Genomic DNA, 20771 nt, shown 5'->3' with positions numbered 1-20771 from the left:
TTCACAAGGGGCTGAGCTGTAATTTCACTAGGCTTTTAGGTTAGTTCTGCATTTGATTCAAGTTTGGGTATAGGTTTGGGGTTAAAATCAAGTTGTGGGTTAGTTTTGGTAAAAACTCCTTTTTTCTAAGGATTTTTCTTTGGATAACACCATTGCGGTTGCTCTAAATCAAAGGTATTTATTAGTTTTTAAATTCGCCAAATTTATTTGTAAAATGTAAACGCAGACATACATAATTTATTTTATGTATTGCGTTTACATTTACAAATAACTTTTGATTAGAATGATAAAACCTCCCAGACAAATAGTAAATGCAAAAGAAAAACAACAACCCAAATGAAACGCCTTATCAGAGAAACATAAAGACAAGATTTAGAGAATCTTTGGATCAGTTCGTTGCCGGAGCAACGGTCAAGCCAGGAGAGACTTTAAGGAAAGCCGGACGAGAACAAAGGTCTTCCCACCACGCCTTGACATTAGGACGGTCGTTGACCAAACCAGCATGACCCGTCTTCATGAAGTAGTAAGTGTAAGGAACGTGGTGGAGATCCGCGAGTGTGTAAGAATCTCCGGCCAAGTATTTTGTCTTCCCGAGCTTCTCTTCGTACACATCGAGCACTTTCCCTAACTTCTCCAGATTCTCCTCCACGATGGCTGCATCAGGAGTCTTGCCTTGAAGCGGCACAACTATAAGATGGTGGATAACGGCGGAGATCGCGGGATTGAAGTGGTGGGACTCCACTTCCGACCACAGCTTCACAATGGCTGCTTCTTTAGCGTCTGCATGTCTCGTCAGATCCGTTCCTTTGTCTTTGTGTTTCTCTGCTATATATGCCGTGATTGCCCTCGACTCTGTTTTTGTTTATTTATTGATATCAATATTGTCAAAATACATAAAGGATCATTAAAAAAACTATTATGACATTGATACGAACCAAAAAGGGTAAGATCTTCGTCTTGTAGAACTGGAACTTGGCCAAAGGGCTGCATGTAAGATATATGTGATTAGATACATCAGATAACTAATATACATGCTTATAATAATAGTGTGTTGATAATTAAATAAGCGTACGTTCATGGAGAGGAAAGAAGGGAGCTTGTGGTGGCAAGCAAAGAGATCGACCGGGACAAGCTCAAACTCAGTCTCCTTCTCGTGAAGACAGAGAAGAACACGTGCCACGCACGCTGACATCCCATCTCCATATACCTTCATCACCATTTCTGTTTTTATCACACACTAACGTCGTAACGCGGAAGAGAGAGAGAGTGTGAGTGTGAGTGCGAGATAGAACTGTGATCTTGTTTGCTTCTATATATATAACATATGCTTTTTGTCTTGTACAACCAAGCCAATATGAACATGGTCCTACTGTTTCTTGAACTTTCAACAACTATATAGAAATATGAAATCTAACAATTAGGTTACGCAAGCAGTCGAATCTTTGCAGTTCTTTCAGAGACTGGTCGTTGAAATTTGCCAGTTTGAAATAGGATTCCTTTTCCTCGTGCCTCGAAACTCGGTCTAAGATATTTTTTTTACCTCCCATCGTTACTATGCGCATGAGGATCCGTGAGCGTATGTGCATGAGGATCCGTGAGCGTTCACATGGCACTCAGCTGCTAGCTCACGTGGTCTCTCGTCCTTTGACCGGAATATTGTTGACTGAACTGTTCTTCTTACCCAACAAGACAAGCTGGTTTGGTGGAATGTCTGGGGAAGACACAAATTGAAGAGCCCTGAGTCTGTTTTGGGTAGCGACAAAAGGTTTTTGGAAATTATAAGAGCCATTCGTAATTATTATACACACAAACTATATACATTAACACCATATGGTTGCACCGACTCTCACCACTTAAGTAGAGCAGAGATAAAAGATAGAAGGAACTTAAGAAAATAGTTGCATCTAGAAAACAGGAGGTTTTAGACAGTTGTGATACTCAAGCTGAGACATTTCTCCCCCATTCACCGGATCAAACTGGCATCTGTAGAAGCTGTTCAAACACAACAAAGAATATAATTCAGACTCGTCAAATCACATTGCACTAAGAGTTGACAAGTTTTGTTCTGCTTACCTCCCATCCATGCCAAGAATAACAACAGTATTCTTCTGATGTCCAAAGGCGACTACGTACTGAGTTCCTTCAACCAACCGGAACTGAGCCACCGACCACTCCGAGCTGAAATACTTGGGCAACACTCCTAATAGAGCAAAAAGACTTATGCTTACTGAACCAAGAGACTGCTAAATGGTGAAAGTAGCTGGTAATTATATATACCTTTGAATAATGACAGGGACGAGGATGGGGATGAGGAAGTACGAGTAAGATCAGATGCAATTCTGGGTGTGTCTTTCACCTGAGCACCGGAGTTGCCTTTGAGACCAAAGACATGGACGGTTCCTTTGTCACTTGAGACAGCTAACCACTGAGCATTTGAAGAGAAAGCCAGACTGTATATCTCTGCTCTATCTGCACCCCTCCTAACCTGTACATTCACATACACACGTTGGCATTAATGAACCCATGGACTCCAAACTAATACAATATTATTACTATAAAGGATCAAAACTACATTTGAGATTTCCTAACATAATAAGATTCTTAAGACTTCACAGGCTTGTATATGATGAGAAATCCAACATCCTAACACAGATGATAAAATAAATACTGGGAGTCTCTACTCTGGAGTAACCGAGGGAAATGAGCTAAATTAAGAAACTAAGTACTTTACAGGTTAAACAAGATCAGTTTTGCAACATGCATGACCACATCTTTGGTAATACCAAATTGCTCTGACGATAGATTCATGAAATGACCCTAGCAATTTAATGTGATCATATCAGACTATTACCATGTTCCCTCAAAAGTAATATCTAAAAAGATTGGGATATCAGGTACGAAAAGAGAAGGATTCTCCGAGCTAAAATCAAATATACACACCCATCAAAACAACAGCAAGCAAATCAGGTCGAAACAGTCATTGAGGATCATAAATTGAACCGACTTCTCTGCAACTCTAAGCTAATAACGGACTAAACGAGAGATCATCAATATCCAGCCATACTCTGCATAGTTCATACAAGAGAGTGACTAAACCACCAAATCTGCTAAAAGAGAGATTCGATGATTATATCGTAGTTACCTCTTGGCGCAAGGTGCCATCAACAGTATTAAAGATCCGAACCAGAGTCCCCTTAGAGCTAGCCGTGGCCAACAAATGCCCATCCTGCGTGAGAGCAAAGCAAGCAATCCTCGAATCATGAGCCATGACGAACTTAGTCCGTTTCGAGGCATAATGCTCGATCCTCACTTGTCCTTTCTGCAAACCAGGACACACCAACACCATAGAGCCAGCACCCTGAGAGACAGCGCACAAGCCCTTAGGGTTCGCAATAGTCTCAATCTGATGCATCAGCTTAAGGTCCGCGAAGTTGTAAACAAAAATCTTCTGCTCGAGGACGACGATAATCCGATCCCTCCTGAGCCTAACGGATCGAACATCGGACCTGAAGGAGAGCTCGCCGATGCACCGGCTCTGGTGATCGTCCCAAATCATGACCTTGTTCGGCGGATACTGCGGATCAGGTCCGCCGCCTACGAGCGCTAGGATATTGCATCTGAAGAGCATCTCCACGACGGCGACTCCACCGCCCCGATCGAAATCGCGCCGGAAGATTTCGCGGAACGGATCGCAGTTGAGGATCCGGAAGCCGCGGTCGGTGCCGACGGCGAAGCAGGCGTGGTCCTGGTTGAAGGAGAGGTGGAGCAGCGACGGGGGTGGATTCGCCGGTGTTTGAGACTCCGGAATTCGATCGGAATTATGAGTAATCTCTTCGGAGTTGAGGCTCATGGAGGAGAAGGAATCGAGAGGCTCGGTCTCGTCTCCACGATCGCGGTGGTGAGAGGGAACAGTACAGTTCGAATCTAAGGCGGAGGTGGAATCGCTTGGCCAGGGAGAAGCGGAGGAGACGGTGGCCATGGAATCTATAAAATGAATCTTATAGAGAGAATGAAGGCGTGGAATAAGGGCTTCCTGGTTTACTCACCTTCTTATCAAAGAAATACATTTTGGGATAAAACTCAAATATTATATTACCGAAAATTATACATGAATATTATTAACTGTTCATAATTTTTTTATTAACCTGCGAATAATACAGAGTTTTTTTTCTATTTCAAGTTCATATCAACTCCTTATATAAATCAGTAGTTTTATATAGCTAACAATGATGTTAAAGACTCCAGAAATGTATAGTTACATCTTACAGATGTATATTATTTTCTTACAAAGCTGAATATTTTATTGTACTTAATTTTCTTTATCTAGAAGGATATGATATAGATATGTTCTGTTTTATTTGTTAACAGTATTTTTGCTTGTTACAGAAATCTAGCAACTAATATATTAAATTGTAACATTCTCTTTTTTTTTTTTTTTTTGCAACAACAATATTATTAATACTTAAACTGTGAATGGATAATACAAATAATCAATTAACCAAAGGATAATACTTAAATTGTAACATTCTTATCTAATTATTTTAAAATGGTTTTCATATTGATTTGAAAGTAAGTTTCTTTACATTTAAATTTAATATGACCAATATATTCAAGATTTTGGATGAGTAATAAAATCAACAACAAGCAAACAATTTTTTTTTTCTGTTTGAAGTTTGAACAAATAAATAGAAAGTGAATAGAAAGAAGTAAATGTCTACAACTCTCCTTATCAACGACTTTGCACCGACGAGGCGACCCGTTAAAATCTGTAAGGATTCATGGGTGGATATAGTGCCGGTTGTGTAGGATAGCCTTCAGGTGGACATGGTAAGCCAGGAAATATAGATGTATACATTGTCGGTGGCCTTTCCGGTGTGTAACTCATCGGATAGCCATGACCATGAGGTGGATACAAGCCGGGGAAACATGCCGGAGGCGGAATCTCCGGCTGAGCCTGTGGTGGATAAACCGGTGGCTGATGAGAAGGAACGTGACCATAGCTAAACGATCCAACGCTTGGAAGCAACTGACTCAACACGGGTCCATTCGAAACTGGCCGGTACGTAGCTGCAGGGGGACGCACCGGCTCATGAGCTATGTACCGTGAGCATCCCACACCGCTCGTAGCAGTCACCGGACCGGTGAAGGAATAAGTGAAACTGATATCGCCTCCTTGTTTTCCGTTAGCCTTCTTGATCTTATACGTGACGTATCTTTGACCGGCCTTATCGTTTCCGAGATGATCCAAAAGCTCTTTCACCGGAACGTGAACCTCGCCAATGTCTTTATCACCTCCTCCTCCACGTTGCTCGCATTTGATCTTGAATGTGAGCACAAGCCGGTTGGCCTCAGCTAAAGTTTGGTCGATGGTGAATTTCATTACGCCGTCCACCCACCTGGGGCTTGTTCCACTGTCTCTAGCCACTTGTGTCCGCTGCTCACGGTGGTCGGAGCATTTGGGATCGCCGGATAACTTGACAGCCACGAAAACATCCATCTTAGAGACTTTCTCAAGCCCTTTTGCTGACGTCACATTTATTTCAATAGATCTCGTCGTCTCCATGTCCAAGATTGAAATGCAAAAGGCTGGTTCATCTCTAAAGACAGTACATATAGAAGTTGCAGAGACGACTAAGAGAAAGTCAATGGACTATTTCGTTTTTTTTTTTTTTTTTTTTTTTGGGTCAAAAGACTATTTCATTATTACATCCACTAGTCTCTTTGAAATTTCTAACGAATTAAGATTTTAATATGCAACTGTAAGAGTAAAGTATTACAATGAAGGAAGGAGTCTGTGTGTGATGAACAGTCCAAAGGCCATATTACAAACTCAGTCAAAAGGTAAGACTAGAGTCACACAGACCAAACCAGCTTTTAACCTTCTTCTATCCATTTGATCAAAAAAAAAAAAAAAAAAAAACCTTCTTCTGTCCATCAAAACTAGTGGACAGACATATAGGATCCGAAAAATTCGGGTTTAGTCAAGATGTAACGGGTACGACTCGAAATATCCGTTAGTGGCCCAATAAAGTGGGGTCTAAACTTAAAACATTAGGAGGGCCTATTTGGAACCTTCGAGTCGATCAGAAGGTTTGTCGGAAACTATTTCTATTCCCAATCTTGGCGGAGGAGACGGCGGACGACCGAAAGAGCAGAAAGGAGAAGAAATGGTGAGCAGAGAAGCGTTGATCGCATACAGAGCTCTGCTCAGGGCTACAAGGAAATCATTCGCCGGAGATACCGAGATGCTCAAGGCTTCGGCTTCCGAGATCCGTAAGAAGTTCGAAGAGAATCGCCACGTGGCTTCCGATTCCGACATCCCACGCCTACTCGAAGAAGCGCGTGAGGCGACTGAATTCATCTCCACCATGATCGTTCAGGCCAAACTCAACGAACGCGGCGGATACGGTACGTATTACACCTCTCCTCTGCGCACCATCTGTTTGTTGAAATGTCTGACTGGAAACTGATCTTTCGAAACTGACGTGTCTCAGAGGTGAAAGCAAGTCAGGAACACGCGGGAGCGACTTTGGAGCTTCCGACAGAGGAGATGCTTCGGAAAAAATCTGTATGAGTTAAGTATTGGTCTCTGAGACCACATTGTCACTGTCTGAAACTGGATTTCTTCTCCCTTGCTTGTTTTGTTTTAATAGGGAAAGGTGTGATTCTCTGTTTTGTTCTCTTTTTACAGCCAAACCGACTCAGATTTTATTAATAAAGAGCTCATCACATTCAATTTTAGATGAAGTTCTTCCATTTCTGATCTATGATTTGTCCATGAATGACAGGATTTCACTTGCTTTTCATGCCTCATATTGGTTCTATTTTTTTGTTAGCTATACACACTCACTTTCCACATCTCTTGGAAGCCTTATCTTGTCTCAGAGACCCACTTCTTGCATCGTGGCTATATCTATCTCCTTGTTACGTGCTACTTTGGAATTGAATTGTTTCTTACATCAGTTATGATGTTTATCTCTCTAGTGGTCCGTGCTTGTGCGGTTTCATAGAGTCTGATCGGAAGTTTGAAAAAAAATTGAATGCGGGAAGAGTGAAGCCATGATCTTAGTCTAGTTTTCAAACCAATGGAATAGTAGAACCCTTTATTTGGATATGGGGTTCATTTTCTAAAAGAGAACCAATAACCCCATTCATGGTTTTGCTCAGGAGCCCATTATGTTCTCCATGGTTTAAGTTCAGAGTTCTACGTTTATCTTTAATGTCTCATTCATGCTCTGCAATCATTTAGTTCTTGTGGTGAGGAGCACTGTCTTTTGTTTCTCTTGTGAGTTCAATTTGTATTACTGTATTTAAAAATGAGCATTACAGGAATTTCTAAGCTCATATTTTATTGATTGCACTGTTCTTCTACCTAATCAGTATTAAGCCTAATCAGTCATCCCACAGCCGAAATATTGTAGGCGGCCTAATGTCATATATTGGGCCAGTAGTACTACAGTTCCCATTATTATCACCGTCCCAAGCTCAAGAGCCACCAAGCGAGTAACCAACCTGTCATAAAGTCAAAACGTAAGAAGAAGTCGGTGTCAACTTCATGAATGCTCGAAATTTTCAGTTCTACCATTTTTGATCCATTTGAAATCATTTTTATGTTCTTTTTAAACGGCAAGGTACGATGCCGCCAAGAACCTTTGGGCAAGTGGCATAAAAGCCATCTCGGCCTGGTCTTGGCAATTAGTAGTTCCTCTCCAAATTTAAGCAGGGCTTATTGAATCAAGGATTCCAAAGATTTCAAAATTTGAGTAAATCCAAGAAAATCAGAGATTTAAGTAAATCATAAAAAGATTTATTACAAGTTTTAAGGTTTTCTGAAGAAATTTCAGAGTTTTTGAAAAAAAAATATTCAGTTTTTAATTTTTTTTAAAAAATATTTAAAATAATATTTTTATTTTAAAATTACTATAGTTTGATATTTTATCGTTTTATGATATATATAAAATATATAAAAAGTTTTTAAAATCAATTTTTTAAATAATTTTTTTTTCATTTCAAAGAATTTTCTTTTCTTTTTTAAAATGTGAAGTAATTTTCTTTTTATTTTTTTAAAACATATACCATTATAAGAAGTGGTATTTTAACTCGTTCTTTTCTACTATAAAATATCATCCAAATCTCACTAAATTTCGTATGATAGATTTTATTGACAAAATAGATATTTTTCAATAAGCTGAAATTCGAGAGAAATTATACAAATGAATAATCCAATAAACTTGGATTTTATATAAAATTTATAAATGTTAGATACAATAAGAGAGATTTTAAAAAAAATGAAAACCTCTAAATCATTGTTCCAATAATATCCCCTGGTGGATCGTTCAACTAGGACCAGTTGACTCTAATAAGAGCATAAATATTGCGGATCCTTAAATGGATTTGTTAAAAAAAGTAACGATGAGGACCCCACAAAACAAGTAAAATTGGTAACAAAAGTCGCCAAAGAAAGATCGATTTTCTGCTGTTTCTTGTACTGTTTGTGGTCTCACTAACACGTGGCGGTTCGCGATTGGTTTCTTTTTTAATTTTTTTTTTTTAATTAGAGAAAAAAAAAATTAAAAAACCAAAAAACAGTTTTAGCAATAATCATGGCCTAAAGCATTAGAAAAATGTTACCGAAATGTTCTCAAATAGTATCAAGTTGAAGTATCAACTCAGCAACTTTTCCTTTCAAAATGTTCTGATTTAGTTATATAAATATATTTATCGACCATCTCACTGAAATCTAGTTTTAAATTTATACGGTTTAACTTAAAATATGATATATAATCTATACAGACATTTATAATCGTCTAAACTGGATTCGTTTACATGATCTTGTTGTTAGCTAGTCTTATTCCATGTTTTGAAATTTAATATTCAATTGTTATTATAATAAAATAAAGAAATTGATTTGAAAAAAGAACCATGTTATTAGCCATCGCAAATCCAATAATTTGGGCAAGAAAGTGAAGGAGATATGCCGCCACGTTAGAATCGCAAGTCAGCGTAAACGCTATGCTCATCCCTTTCTTTTTATTTTTCACCTCCAGATCCAAAGTTTTTATTGAGTTTTTAGTTCAATGATTGATCATAGTTTATAACATTTAAATTCAGATAACAATATTATATAATTCAGGTTCTCGGAAATTTTGTAGTTTTGCTTTGTATGTACTATGAATGTCTTCAACTATATCAAAACTAATTTGTGTGGCCAGGTGAATTATTCCGACATAAATTAGATGATAGCCTCAAACTTTTTTTTTTAGCAACAAATACTTATATTAAATTGATAGCCTCAACTAACACATAAATAAGACAAGTTATACTGCAATCATTTAATTATGCATCTTTTGTTGTCATTTCATATACGAATAAAAGATATAACTGATGGTCTGTTCTTGTATCATAAAGACTGCATGGGAATTAGGAACAATACGAATATACGATGCAAATGCAACTGATGAAAATATTTAATAGTATATTCAATTTGTACTCCATAGTAGCTAACTCACGCATTAGATCCAAAACAATGCATGTTGGAAGCAATAATGTTTTTTTTTGGGTCTGCTACATTGCTAAACGAAATTAAATCCTAATATTATGTTAATTTGTACCCACCACCACCCACGTCGGCTCTATGAATCCAATTAAAATGTTGCACCCAAAACAGCTAATGATGTTTGTTTTTATTCAGTATACACGTTTCCTATATTTTCACCACTAATCCAAATGTTCCCTTCCATCAAATTAAATATTTTATATTGCTCCACGGACCGATTCAATATCTTTCACATATATCATCAAAAACAGCTAAGGAAATATCTCAAAGTATACAGTTTTCATTTGACTAGTTAATCAAATAAATGTTACTATAAGCAAATGTTTCAACCAACCATATAGTTAGGATATGCTTCTAGAATCAAACAATGATACGTAGTTAAAAACTTTATTGACTCGCTCGTCCATGTTTACCAACCCGTTTTTCTCTTAAACATTTTCCCATACCATTCTTTTAGATGACTTAAAACAATATTAATATGTTTGATTTGGAGTTTTTATTTATGTTAACAATATGACAAAATAAAACAAACAACAAGTCACATTTAAAGCTCAGGTAGACACTTTTTGTGTATTATATATCACGTTTCCCAAACCATTAGGGTCAAAAACGTTATGAATGGTGACTATGTAAAAAATAGTTTGTTAGGACATTCTAGCTTTTGTTTAAAACGAACATTATGTTTTCTTACTAGTTTGTAGTTGTTTGGCAAATTACTAATTATATATGCATGTTGGTTGTTAATAACCTAAAGGGAAAAGTAAAAGAGAAAAACGAACGTCGAAATCACTCAAAGCTCCTACCGATTTGGCTAAGTTAGGGTTTGGCATTGACTTTGTGGTCATTAGCATACCTAACGAACCTATCACATCATTAGTTACACTTATTTTTACAATTAAATTTTTAGAAACACTATAAATCAAATTATTATATGTGCTTTTTTTTTTTTTCTTGTTGCTGCAAATAATGGAGTAAGTAACAATATTATTAATGTCCGATATTGAAGTAAAGTCGAAGAAAAATAAATAAAAATTCCCATTTTATTCGCACCCTAAACGAAAGGGTATTCTCGTAAATAATAATGATTACCCAGCCTTGATCTGTAACGCATTCGCTACTTAAATACACAGAAAGGCCCGATTCGCTTTTCACTCTCGTCTCGGAGATTTGTTTCCTTAAAGAAAACGAAGAAGGAAGCGAGATGGCGAGCGAGCTGATCAACCGGCGACACGAGGCGGATCAACCCGCAGCCGATGCGTACTACCCGAGACCTACCAAACCGTGGCTCTCCGCCACCCGCCCGATGCGTTACATGCTGCGCGAACAGAGACTCATCTTCGTCATCGTCGGAATCGCAATCGCGACATTAGCGTTCACAATCTTCCCTCGCTCCACCCGATCCATCTCTTATTCCGATCCGTTCTCCGGCTACGGAATCAAACCCGAGGAGTCGTACGTTCCGGCCCAGAGGAGGCCCAGCGTCGAGTACACGAGCCGGATCGGGTCAACGGGCGGGAAAATCCCGCTCGGATTGAAACGCAAGGGGCTGAGAGTCGTGGTCACCGGCGGCGCGGGGTTCGTGGGGTCGCATCTGGTGGATCGGTTGATGGAGAGAGGAGACACGGTGATCGTCGTGGATAACTTCTTCACGGGGAGTAAAGAGAACGTGATGCATCATTTCGGTAACCCTAACTTCGAGCTCATACGCCACGATGTGGTGGAGCCGATTCTTCTTGAGGTGGATCAGATCTATCATTTGGCTTGCCCTGCTTCCCCTGTTCACTACAAGTTCAATCCCGTCAAGACTATCATATCCTTTTTTTTTTTTTTTTAAATTGAATTTTGTTTTTGTTTTTGGAGATGGAATGTTTTTGGTTTGTTGTTGTTGTGTGTATTCTTTGACTCGATGTGTGTGTACAAGACGAATGTGGTTGGGACGTTGAACATGCTTGGTTTGGCGAAGAGAGTCGGTGCTAGGTTTCTCCTGACGAGTACTAGTGAGGTTTACGGTGATCCTCTTCAGCATCCTCAGGTCGAGACTTACTGGGGCAACGTTAATCCCATCGGTAATCCCTTCTTTATTAAGTTTTTTTTTTTTTTATAGCGTGCTCTGTTTTGCTGCTTGTTCGTTCATTGGTTGTGTTCTTGAATCGGAATCTGAAACATATTCCACCGTAAGGTGACACGACCACGTTTAGGGATTCTCTGTCTCTTGTGTCTTTTGAATTTTCTATGACCGTGTCTGGAAATTCGCACGTTATGCGGAGAGAGAGAGCTGAAAAACAGGTGTTTCGTGGTGTGTCTCATCTGCTTTCCTTTCGGATCTGGTCCCCTTCTCTGTTTGGTCAACCCTTTCAAACGTGAAAACGGGTCTTTCTGAACAAGCTGCTCTGATACGTATCTCTGCCTTAGAAGAAGCCTCCACATTTAACTGCTAGCATGACTTTTTTAAAAACCTGCTTTCCAAATTCGAGAGCTTTAAATGATTTTTCTTTTACCCAAGTCATTTTTTTTTACCGACACGTGACTGCCTCGGGTGGGTTTACTTGGCTGTCGTAACGCTTTATTGACTGTGTTCTTTGAACTGTTCTCGTCTTTTTTTGAAACTTACAGTAAACATGTTGCTTGTGCTGTGGTTGATGACTGATTGTGGTTGTAATGAATAATGATTGGAACAGGTGTTCGTAGTTGCTACGACGAAGGAAAGCGTACGGCAGAGACGTTGGCCATGGACTATCACCGTGGAGCCAATGTTGAGGTTGGTTGTTTTTTAGTTTTTCAATTTTTCCCTCCCTTTCAAGCCAAGATATGTTTCTGACTAGTAACTGATGAGGAAAAAGAGATAGAGTACATTTCAGTGACTAAATTTGTGTCTGCCTTGTTTGATTGTGGTCACAGGTCAGGATTGCTAGGATCTTCAACACCTACGGTCCAAGAATGTGTATAGATGATGGACGTGTTGTCAGCAACTTTGTTGCGCAGGTTGGTTAACAATCTAGTGTCACAAACAGTAAATGATTTAAGAATAGTTTCGTGGATCATTAGAGTAATGATGGTCTGAATTGGTTATAATTGAACAGGCACTAAGGAAAGAACCGTTGACTGTTTATGGTGATGGGAAGCAGACACGAAGTTTCCAGTTTGTTTCTGACCTGGTAAGTCCTCTGTTTTTTTTTTCTCCCGCAAAGAACGATTCAATTTAGTACTACAAATTGCCGTAGGAAAGAGTTTCTAGAGTGTTAGAGAGGAAAAAAAACAGGGCAAGTTAATTTGTGTGAAATGCCCTCACGTGTACTGTAACAGAATAGTTAGTGTGTTGTGGGATCTATTACTGAGTCTTGTTTTGTGTTACTGTGTGATGCATAAAGGTCGAAGGTTTGATGAGATTGATGGAAGGAGAACATGTCGGGCCATTTAACCTTGGGAACCCTGGTGAATTCACCATGCTCGAGCTTGCTAAGGTCTTTTTCTATACATATATATAATAAAACTTTTTGATTTCTTTATACTGAAGCCTGGTGGATTCTGATGTCTTTGATTTGGTTGGCAGGTGGTTCAAGAGACTATAGATCCAAACGCAAACATAGAGTTCAGACCAAACACAGAAGACGACCCTCACAAGAGAAAGCCTGACATCACAAAGGCCAAAGAGCTTTTAGGATGGGAACCAAAGGTGTCTCTTCGTCAGGGACTCCCTCTCATGGTCAAAGACTTCCGTCAACGTGTCTTTGGTGACCTGAAGGAAGGCTCCTCCGCGACTGCAACAACCACCAAAACAACCTCAGCTTGAGCAAACGCAGTTGCATGTAGCTGCCATTGTGGTTTATAACCAGAAATCATAAGCCACAATGTGGAGAGAAAGAGAGCTTCGTTTCATAAGATTTATTTTGTTCTTGATTTTTCTATTTTGATATTATATTCGTGTAACGTAGAGTAAGGGTGGTTGCCTTTACTTATATTCATGGGACCTCACTACAGTTTAAGGAAAGCTTTTGTCTTTTGCAATTAGTAAGTTTTGCGGTCACAACTCACAACATAGCTGCTGCGCTTTAGTGAACAACAAGACAACAGTAGGTTTAAGACTCAAAAATCAAAGACATTTTATCGGAAGAAAATAGAACACTGAATGATAGAGATAATTATACTGAAAAAAAACTCGTATTTTGCAATTTTAAAGTTTAGTGGCATTGCTCAGCGGTGTACCTTAGTTATAAGAGGGGAAAAGTGCCTTTTTCGACCCCAACTATTTTCATCGTGCCTTTTCATACCCAGATTAAACATTGGTGCGAAAACATACCTGAACAAAGTTTTTCTTTAAATTTCCAACCCAAACTTCGATCCGTATCATTAAAACCTACCCTGACCAACTTACCGTTAGTCTAACGTTAAATCTTGCATAATCGGATAATACGTGGCATTTAATTTATTCAAACACAAGAACAAAACGACGTGTTTGATTCATTAATCAAAACGACGTCGTTTTGAATTGGGGCAAAATTAAAATTAAAAACCCCTAGCTCCTTCTTCTTCTTCGACTTACGCTCTCGAGTCTATCTCTCTGTTAGATAAGAACACGAAAATCCCAGAAGCTTGAAGATCCTAAGGGGTTCTGCGATCCGAAAGTCTTTCACGACGAGTTTGCGAGTGTTGGATCATCGAAAGGAGTTAGCTACTGGAAAAATGAGGTAATTTATTTCCTCAGAAAATGTTTAGATTGCTGATTGTTAGTGATTGGAAACCAAATTTGGTTTCGTTTCTTGACGTTTTGTGCTTTTCTTTTGCAGAATGTTCGAGATTGTAACATTTAATGTTAGTTTCGGTGGATATTGGGTGAAGAAAAGAAGCAATTGAATTGGCTATATTGGTAGAGATGTGAAAACAATTGAATGCAAACCAGAGGAGTTGTTCATATCTTTATTAGATGAGTTTGGGGAGGGATTATATGTCCAGAGGTTGTGGTACACGCTTCCTTTTGAGAATCACAAGGATAGAAAGAAACTGAGCTATGTTAGAGATGATGATTTCAGAACGATGTGTAAAGCATATGACTTATGTATTCTCAGCTTTGTTGAGGTACACGCTTCCTTTTAAGACTTATGTATTCTCAGTTTTGTTGCTTTGTTATGACTCTTTTGTTGCTTTGTAATGATACTTTTGGTGATTCAAGCATGGTTTTATGACACTTTTGGTGATTCAAAATGACAACAACATACTCTTTTAGTGACTCAAAACGACAACAACAAACTCTTGATTAAAAACGACAACAACAAACCATCACAATGTCATTACAAAACACCATCATTGTTCATACAACATTAGATCAGACAAGTCAACTTCACTACAACAAACCATACATAAGCTTCATAAGGTTCTTATTACATCATCAATACATGAACTTGAAGAAGAAAAGCATGACCAAAGCAAACACTACCATGTTCTTTAAGCTTCGGAGTTGTATTTTAAACTCTCGGATCTCCTTCTCAACAACAGCTTCACAAACCCGAGTTTCCATTGTCAATGTTTCGATCTCAGCTTCACAAGTGTTCACTCCTTTTTGCAATGTGATCGAAGCTCCTTCAAGGTTATCAACTTTGTCAATCAAGTCTTCAAGCTCTTCATACATACTCACATCAGTCCATTTAAAAGTATGATACCAATCCTGTAACATAACAATATTGATTCTCATACAGGAAGGGGAAGCATCAAACAATCTACATATTGACACTTACCCCATCTCTTCCAAAAGGACAAGAATGAAACAATCTACCCGGATTCTTCACAGTTTTTGATGTATTCATTACTACAGCTTCTCCACAACGACATATCTTAGGAATTCCTCTTCCTCGCTCACCCATTTCTGCCAACTGTAAAATTCATCAATTTTAACTCAAATCACAGATTTCATCATATATTAGCTAACTAAACAAACTTTTCTTACATAACACAAGCTATGGAAGACTTACCTTGACGAAAGCCCTTAGGATCTTCAAGCTTCTGGGATTTTCGTGTTCTTATCTAACAGAGAGAGAGACTCGAGAGCGTAAGTCGAAGAAGAAGAAGAAGGAGCTAGGGTTTTTTAATTTTAATTTTGCCCCAATTCAAAACGACGTCGTTTTGATTAATGAATCAAACACGTCGTTTTGTTCTTGTGTTTGAATAAATTAAATGCCACGTATTATCCGATTATGCAAGATTTAACGTTAGACTAACGGTAAGTTGGTCAGGGTAGGTTTTAATGATACGGATCGAAGTTTGGGTTGGAAATTTAAAGAAAAACTTTGTTCAGGTATGTTTTCGCACCAATGTTTAATCTGGGTATGAAAAGGCACGATGGAAATAGTTGGGGTCGAAAAAGGCACTTTTCATGTCATAAGAGAGAGGCGAAAACACAAGTGAAAAATACAAAGGAAACGCTAGATTTAAGACTCATAGTCAAAGATGGTATCTCCTCTGATACAACCATAAAGATTTGATGAGAAAAAACAACTACAAGCAGCTGACATCTCTCTCTCACTTGGGATTCCTGAGGACGATAATGACAGAGTCACCACGGAGAAACATCTTGCTGATGAAGCGATCTCTGTTGACGGGAAGAGCCTTCTTCTTTCCTTTTCCAGTTTTAGGAACCTAAAAGAAACCATAGAGAGAACCCCCCATGTAAGAAAGGAAAGGACTTTCAATACAAAATAGAAAATAGGTACAAAAGGCTTTCTTTACCTCAGTCCACATTTCTCTGACGTTTTCGAGAACCATGTTGCAGTGCCTGTCAAAAGCTCTAACACGGCCGAGTAGTTTCCTGTTGTTGCGGCAATTGATCAACACCTGAGTGTTGTTCTTAACGCTCATCATCAGAACAGAAAGGGGTCCCGTGTTGAACTCCTCCTCTTCCGTCTTTCCCTGCTAATCAAAGTACATAACAAGCTTATATGAGGGACTATGATATCATCATCATCATCAATCAATCAATCAATCAAAAAAGATACCAAGTAGAAGAAACCAACACCAGAAACATTCACAAAGCAAAAACTATATGACTATCTCTGAGCAGACAGAAGATTCAACAAGACAATTCTCTCAACAGTTGTGTATCTGATCTACTACTAGCATAACCTCTACAAAGATACACACTCGCGAACCAGAGCTTCTAATAGATGGAGAAATCAGTAAACGAGAGATTTTACTTACGTTGGTATCCTCTTCCATTGGCCTACTGCAAAAAATACGAAACCAAAACCAGAGTGTTAGAAGAGAGAACAATCTTTGATTCGATTAAGAAATATAAAACTAGTAGACGAAGCGAAGAACACTTCTACCTCATGTTAACTCGAACAGAACTCCGCTCCAAAAAAATTAATTCTCCGACGCAGATCCAAGAAATTAGGGTTTTATCAGCTAAATCACGCTCCAGGCGCCGCCGAGAGTTAGATAGTACATGGCGGTTAAAAAAGGCCTGCATCTAAAGCCCATATAACTATTGGGCCTCCGTAATTTCCACGCTTATGATTTCCCTGTACTACCCCAAAGATTTCAGCTTTTTTCTCACTATTATTTATTTAATTTTTAAATATTTTAAATCTATTTAGCAAACATTTTTTTTAGTACTCATTTCATATAGAAACACTTGTATATAGCTTGTACATTGTGCACCTATTTTGTGTTTCTTGAAAAGATTTTTATATAATCTAGTAAGCAAAATTGTTATAGAACTGATAGATACCCCAAAAATATCCCATAAATTTTTTAAAAGAGAGAAAAATAAACCTTTAGATATCCTTGAAATACTTTTTATCATGTTTTTATATATATACTAATGGTTTAATTTTGTTTTAAATATTAAATTTTAATCAAGTAACTCAATTTTATAAAAAATACTTTTTTTTTGAAACACATGAAAACTACTTATATTATTAAGTTTTTTTTTCTTAACAACAACACAACTTTATTAATTAAATGGTAAAACACATTATACAGATACATACATAATAACGAAATCACAACAAATAGTATGGATAAAAATATACATAAAACCATAGAACATAGAGAATAGTTCGAAAATATTATCTTGGAGAAGTTTTTTGTTAATAGAGTTATAAATTTTATTAATTTTCTTGCGATCTTGAAATCTTTATCGCATCATGAAGATCGATAGTGTATTGATTCAACCGTAAGAAAAATTATATTATTAAGTTTATATGATAAATAATTTTTAGACCATGATATTATTAAGTAGGTCGTAGATCAATAACAAGGTTTAGAGAATGATTGTTAGCAGCTTTTGGATTGGTTTTTGGTTTTTGTTTCTCCAAAAACTATTTTACATCCAATCATGATTTTGAAAAAAATAGATTCCCTAAAATGTAGGGAAACTAGTTTTTGAAAATAACTGATTTTTTAACATAAAAACCAAAAGTCAACTTTTCATGGTTTCTTTTTCACTTACGGTGGTTTTCCATTTTTTCAAAAAAAAATTCTTTTTATTATATTTAAGTATTAATATAAGAAAAAATAAAAATGATAATTACTATAAACAAAGAAAGTTTAATAAGAATAATATGCTTACTATTGCTACCATTTATGAAAATCCGTGATACATTCTTTTAATAATTTTTATTTTGTTTTAATAACTAGAAATTAACTTCAATGTTAATTTTTTTAAAATATCAGACCAAACTATCATTAATCAAATTTTTGAAAAACTTAAAAGATAAAAAAAAAAAAAATTCAGAACTCAAAATATATTTAAATAATTATATACAGTTTAACAAACATATAAAAATATATTTAATATGTTAAAATAATAAACTAACTATCAATTATTTTTTTAATATGTGTGGAAGTGAATAGTATTTGAAAATCTAAAATATTGATATTTTTGTTTATAATATTTAAATTATATAAGGTTTTAAAATATAAATAATTTTTATTTTTATTAAATTTTTAGTTATGCATTGTCTTTTCTTTTTGAACTGCATTAATTATATATTTTCATATATATATTGTGGTTTATCTGTTTAGTTTGCATTATTTTCTCTTTTGAAATAATTTTATTAAATAAATAATTAAATTAATTTTTATTTCATCTTCATAATTTTTTTATTAAATATAGTAAAATTTAAAACTAAAAAAAATCACCATTCAAGTTTTTTTAGAAACCAAAAATACAGAAAAATCGAAAAGATAAAAATAAATATTTTATTAATTTTTAAAACAAAAACCAAAAGTTAAAAACCAAAATCAACATTCATGTTTTTTCAAAAACTAAAATCTATTGCAAAATCAAAAACCAAAAACCAAAATCTAAAAACCAAAAACCAAAAGCCAAAAACCAGAAACTAAAATCTAAAAAGTATCCAAACAATCATCACCTTAATACAAAATGAACACAAAGGAAACAGATTATTATCTGTAGTGATTAGGTTATTACATAGAAGATCGATGGACCAAACGGCGTCCACCACCGTTTAACCCACAAAGGAGACTAGCATACTGCCGTTTAGGTTTCCCTTGATCATTACAAGCGCCTTCCACGACCTTTTGAACATTTGCGGTGACATCTCGGACCGGAGTGACAGTGAGCGAAGCAGAGTCGGCGGTACGAACATCAAGCCAGTTAATGATGTCAGCAAAAACGAGGTCAACGTTAGCGTCAGTCTCACCAGAAGTCAACCCGTGCCACATCCCTGGATAAAGCTTAATGGTTTTGTCACGTGAGCTTGCTTTCTCGAACAAAGCTTTGCTAATCTCTGGATCGGTCAATATGTCTGCTTCACCGTGAAGAACAATGAAGGGTAACGTGATCTCGTGGAGACTGTCTTCGAGGTTCATGCTCGTTCTAAGCATCTCAAGTGCTGTTTTGAGCCTTGGTTTGTCTTGATATATCAGCTTGTTATTCCTTATCTACATTATAGGAGCCATGTGTGTTGGGACATTTACTTTGGTCTCAAGTAAGTAGTTTAGGTTTGAGTATACCTCTTCGCGCTTGACCGGATCTTTGAAGGCAGCATCGATAACATCTTTGGTGGGCACGATCTTCCATTTTGGTATAATCTCTTCAACTCTTGTTAGTAGATTAATCACTACTGGATGTGGTTTCGCCTTCTCTGATATCTGCTCACACACTTAACTGGGTAAATGCTAACAAGTCTTGTTTGATTATAATTGGATTTGTGTATCAACTTGGTTATAGAAGAAACGTGTCACCTTACCTTACACATTGGAGCGACGAGAAGGGCACCATTCCAGAAAGAAGGATCTTTCTTGTGTAGCAACAACGCAACCGCACCTCCCATGGATTCTCCATACAAGAATCTGCCTTTTTCTTTGTATTCTTCCTGCGCTGCAATACACAGATATATTGTGAGCTAATAGTTAGTTTTATGGATGCATATCAGTACTAGAGATGATGCTAGAGTATGTTATTTTTTCAGGTACCAGAGATTGAGGTGTAGTAGTCATAGCAGTCGTTTACAATGTTACTAAATTTCTTGATGTAACAACGAGCTCCTTTGGACCGACCATGACCTTCGTAGTCCATTCCAAATACTGCATATCCTGCTGAAGCCAGCCTTATCCCGCATTCTAATCCAAACATAAACAACTTTCAGCAAAGAAAAAAACACATAAACAACTATCAATGACTAATCATTACAATGGAGAACAAAAGATATGAATTCATGCCTAAATAATTTTTATTACTATAGTAAACTATACTAGTGAGTAATGTGTGTCTTTAACCCAAACAGTAGCAATACCTGCTCACTTCTATGCTGGCAGCTGAGAGAAGCAATTATTATATTTTGTAAGAAAAAAATTAATGAGGCAGATATTCAAGTAACATGATTAGTTGTCAAAGACGACAATCAATTAAGGCCGGTCACGAGTTTCTCGTTGTGCAAAGGGCTGAGAGAAACGGAACTAAATATTTAGATCCGTGGGGACTCTATTATATACTCTCCAGATTTGTTTTTTGCCAACAACTTATTACTTCTACTGTTAGGTACACAATCACATTGATAATTATTGGATACAATTAGAGACGCCATGACTAGGGATAATAATTGAAAAAAATATTTCATTTATTTTTGTTCTTAAATTTTAAAGATAAAACTAGAAAAATTAAGATATGATATGATTCTTTCCGCCAATTTGTTGAGCATCAAATCAAAAGTTTTCCTCCCAAAATCGCAAAATCGAGTTTTTGCTCCACAACTAAGAA

General features: G+C 37.0%; 8 protein-coding genes across 9 annotated transcripts in view; 2 read left to right on the top strand and 6 right to left on the bottom strand.

Moving 5' to 3' along the window:
• Window positions 1-299: 299 nt before the first annotated feature.
• On the bottom strand, window positions 300-1657 carry LOC106342903 (glutathione S-transferase F13). The gene is made up of 3 exons (XM_013781965.1): window positions 1073-1657; window positions 936-984; window positions 300-852 (listed from the first exon to the last, which is right to left on the bottom strand). Exons 1-3 carry the CDS (start codon window positions 1217-1219, stop codon window positions 389-391), a joined length of 660 nt encoding a protein of 219 aa, XP_013637419.1. The 5' UTR covers window positions 1220-1657; the 3' UTR covers window positions 300-388.
• Window positions 1658-1774: 117 nt separating this feature from the next.
• On the bottom strand, window positions 1775-4050 carry LOC106342902 (autophagy-related protein 18a). The gene is made up of 4 exons (XM_013781964.1): window positions 3143-4050; window positions 2278-2485; window positions 2074-2200; window positions 1775-1992 (listed from the first exon to the last, which is right to left on the bottom strand). The coding sequence occupies exons 1-4, from the start codon at window positions 3977-3979 to the stop codon at window positions 1905-1907; spliced, it is 1260 nt and encodes a 419-aa protein (XP_013637418.1). The 5' UTR covers window positions 3980-4050; the 3' UTR covers window positions 1775-1904.
• Window positions 4051-4642: 592 nt separating this feature from the next.
• LOC106338465 lies at window positions 4643-5563 on the bottom strand. Its single transcript, XM_013777435.1, has one exon. The coding sequence runs from the start codon at window positions 5561-5563 to the stop codon at window positions 4760-4762; it is 804 nt and encodes a 267-aa protein (XP_013632889.1). The 3' UTR covers window positions 4643-4759.
• Window positions 5564-6070: 507 nt separating this feature from the next.
• On the top strand, window positions 6071-6741 carry LOC106339890 (mitochondrial zinc maintenance protein 1, mitochondrial). Its single transcript, XM_013778754.1, has 2 exons — window positions 6071-6408; window positions 6495-6741. Exons 1-2 carry the CDS (start codon window positions 6168-6170, stop codon window positions 6572-6574), a joined length of 321 nt encoding a protein of 106 aa, XP_013634208.1. The 5' UTR covers window positions 6071-6167; the 3' UTR covers window positions 6575-6741.
• Window positions 6742-10693: 3952 nt separating this feature from the next.
• LOC106342834 (UDP-glucuronic acid decarboxylase 2-like) lies at window positions 10694-13514 on the top strand. Its single transcript, XM_013781874.1, has 7 exons — window positions 10694-11366; window positions 11475-11622; window positions 12235-12314; window positions 12455-12538; window positions 12637-12711; window positions 12925-13017; window positions 13107-13514. Exons 1-7 carry the CDS (start codon window positions 10758-10760, stop codon window positions 13344-13346), a joined length of 1329 nt encoding a protein of 442 aa, XP_013637328.1. The 5' UTR covers window positions 10694-10757; the 3' UTR covers window positions 13347-13514.
• Window positions 13515-14939: 1425 nt separating this feature from the next.
• LOC106338464 (uncharacterized protein At1g43920, Chloroplastic-like) lies at window positions 14940-15411 on the bottom strand. Its single transcript, XM_013777434.1, has 2 exons — window positions 15286-15411; window positions 14940-15215 (listed from the first exon to the last, which is right to left on the bottom strand). The coding sequence occupies exons 1-2, from the start codon at window positions 15409-15411 to the stop codon at window positions 14940-14942; spliced, it is 402 nt and encodes a 133-aa protein (XP_013632888.1).
• A 538-nt stretch (window positions 15412-15949) lies between these two features.
• LOC106340001 (small nuclear ribonucleoprotein Sm D2-like) lies at window positions 15950-16976 on the bottom strand. 2 transcript variants are annotated; one of them, XM_013778864.1, is made up of 4 exons: window positions 16870-16976; window positions 16742-16766; window positions 16274-16453; window positions 15950-16183 (listed from the first exon to the last, which is right to left on the bottom strand). In XM_013778864.1, the coding sequence occupies exons 1-4, from the start codon at window positions 16872-16874 to the stop codon at window positions 16067-16069; spliced, it is 327 nt and encodes a 108-aa protein (XP_013634318.1). In that variant the 5' UTR covers window positions 16875-16976; the 3' UTR covers window positions 15950-16066. The 2 variants fall into 2 exon arrangements, with proteins under 2 accessions (XP_013634318.1, XP_013634316.1); XM_013778862.1 differs by having other exon boundaries at window positions 16274-16456; window positions 16870-16975.
• A 1886-nt stretch (window positions 16977-18862) lies between these two features.
• Window positions 18863-20771, bottom strand: part of LOC106339791 (caffeoylshikimate esterase) — a 9128-nt gene continuing 7219 nt past the window's right edge. The window contains exons 4-7 of the mRNA XM_013778664.1: window positions 19988-20134; window positions 19762-19892; window positions 19526-19663; window positions 18863-19453 (exon numbers count right to left, since the gene is read on the bottom strand). Coding sequence (XP_013634118.1) covers window positions 18977-19453; window positions 19526-19663; window positions 19762-19892; window positions 19988-20134 — 893 coding nt within the window. The 3' untranslated portion in view covers window positions 18863-18976. The remainder of the gene's footprint in view (window positions 19454-19525; window positions 19664-19761; window positions 19893-19987; window positions 20135-20771) is intronic.

Source organism: Brassica oleracea, chromosome C4 (genome assembly GCF_000695525.1).
Source record: "Brassica oleracea var. oleracea cultivar TO1000 chromosome C4, BOL, whole genome shotgun sequence".
In the NCBI taxonomy this organism is placed as follows: Eukaryota; Viridiplantae; Streptophyta; class Magnoliopsida; order Brassicales; family Brassicaceae; genus Brassica; species Brassica oleracea.
Note: the sequence above shows the minus strand (reverse complement) of the source record. Positions and strands in the feature narration are given on the sequence as shown.

Excerpts from the sequence above, each read along its gene's own strand:
- LOC106342903 (XM_013781965.1), bottom strand. The coding sequence starts at position 1,219 with ATGGTGATGAAGGTATATGGAGATGGGATGTCAGCGTGCGTGGCACGT. Across the intron at positions 985-1,072 it reads CTTCTTTCCTCTCCATGAAC|CCCTTTGGCCAAGTTCCAGT; the intron begins GTACGCTTATTT and ends TCTTACATGCAG. Across the intron at positions 853-935 it reads CGAAGATCTTACCCTTTTTG|AGTCGAGGGCAATCACGGCA; the intron begins GTTCGTATCAAT and ends AAACAAAAACAG.
- LOC106342902 (XM_013781964.1), bottom strand. The coding sequence starts at position 3,979 with ATGGCCACCGTCTCCTCCGCTTCTCCCTGGCCAAGCGATTCCACCTCC. Across the intron at positions 2,201-2,277 it reads GTCCCTGTCATTATTCAAAG|GAGTGTTGCCCAAGTATTTC; the intron begins GTATATATAATT and ends TTGCTCTATTAG. Across the intron at positions 1,993-2,073 it reads ATTCTTGGCATGGATGGGAG|CTTCTACAGATGCCAGTTTG; the intron begins GTAAGCAGAACA and ends GTGTTTGAACAG.
- LOC106338465 (XM_013777435.1), bottom strand. The coding sequence starts at position 5,563 with ATGGAGACGACGAGATCTATTGAAATAAATGTGACGTCAGCAAAAGGG.
- LOC106339890 (XM_013778754.1), top strand. The coding sequence starts at position 6,168 with ATGGTGAGCAGAGAAGCGTTGATCGCATACAGAGCTCTGCTCAGGGCT. Across the intron at positions 6,409-6,494 it reads CAACGAACGCGGCGGATACG|AGGTGAAAGCAAGTCAGGAA; the intron begins GTACGTATTACA and ends GACGTGTCTCAG.
- LOC106342834 (XM_013781874.1), top strand. The coding sequence starts at position 10,758 with ATGGCGAGCGAGCTGATCAACCGGCGACACGAGGCGGATCAACCCGCA. Across the intron at positions 12,315-12,454 it reads ACCGTGGAGCCAATGTTGAG|GTCAGGATTGCTAGGATCTT; the intron begins GTTGGTTGTTTT and ends TTGTGGTCACAG. Across the intron at positions 12,539-12,636 it reads TCAGCAACTTTGTTGCGCAG|GCACTAAGGAAAGAACCGTT; the intron begins GTTGGTTAACAA and ends ATAATTGAACAG.
- LOC106338464 (XM_013777434.1), bottom strand. The coding sequence starts at position 15,411 with ATGGGTGAGCGAGGAAGAGGAATTCCTAAGATATGTCGTTGTGGAGAA. Across the intron at positions 15,216-15,285 it reads GTCCTTTTGGAAGAGATGGG|GATTGGTATCATACTTTTAA; the intron begins GTAAGTGTCAAT and ends GTTATGTTACAG.
- LOC106340001 (XM_013778862.1), bottom strand. Across the intron at positions 16,457-16,741 it reads CAATGGAAGAGGATACCAAC|CAGGGAAAGACGGAAGAGGA; the intron begins GTAAGTAAAATC and ends TACTTTGATTAG. Across the intron at positions 16,184-16,273 it reads TCAGAGAAATGTGGACTGAG|GTTCCTAAAACTGGAAAAGG; the intron begins GTAAAGAAAGCC and ends GGTTTCTTTTAG.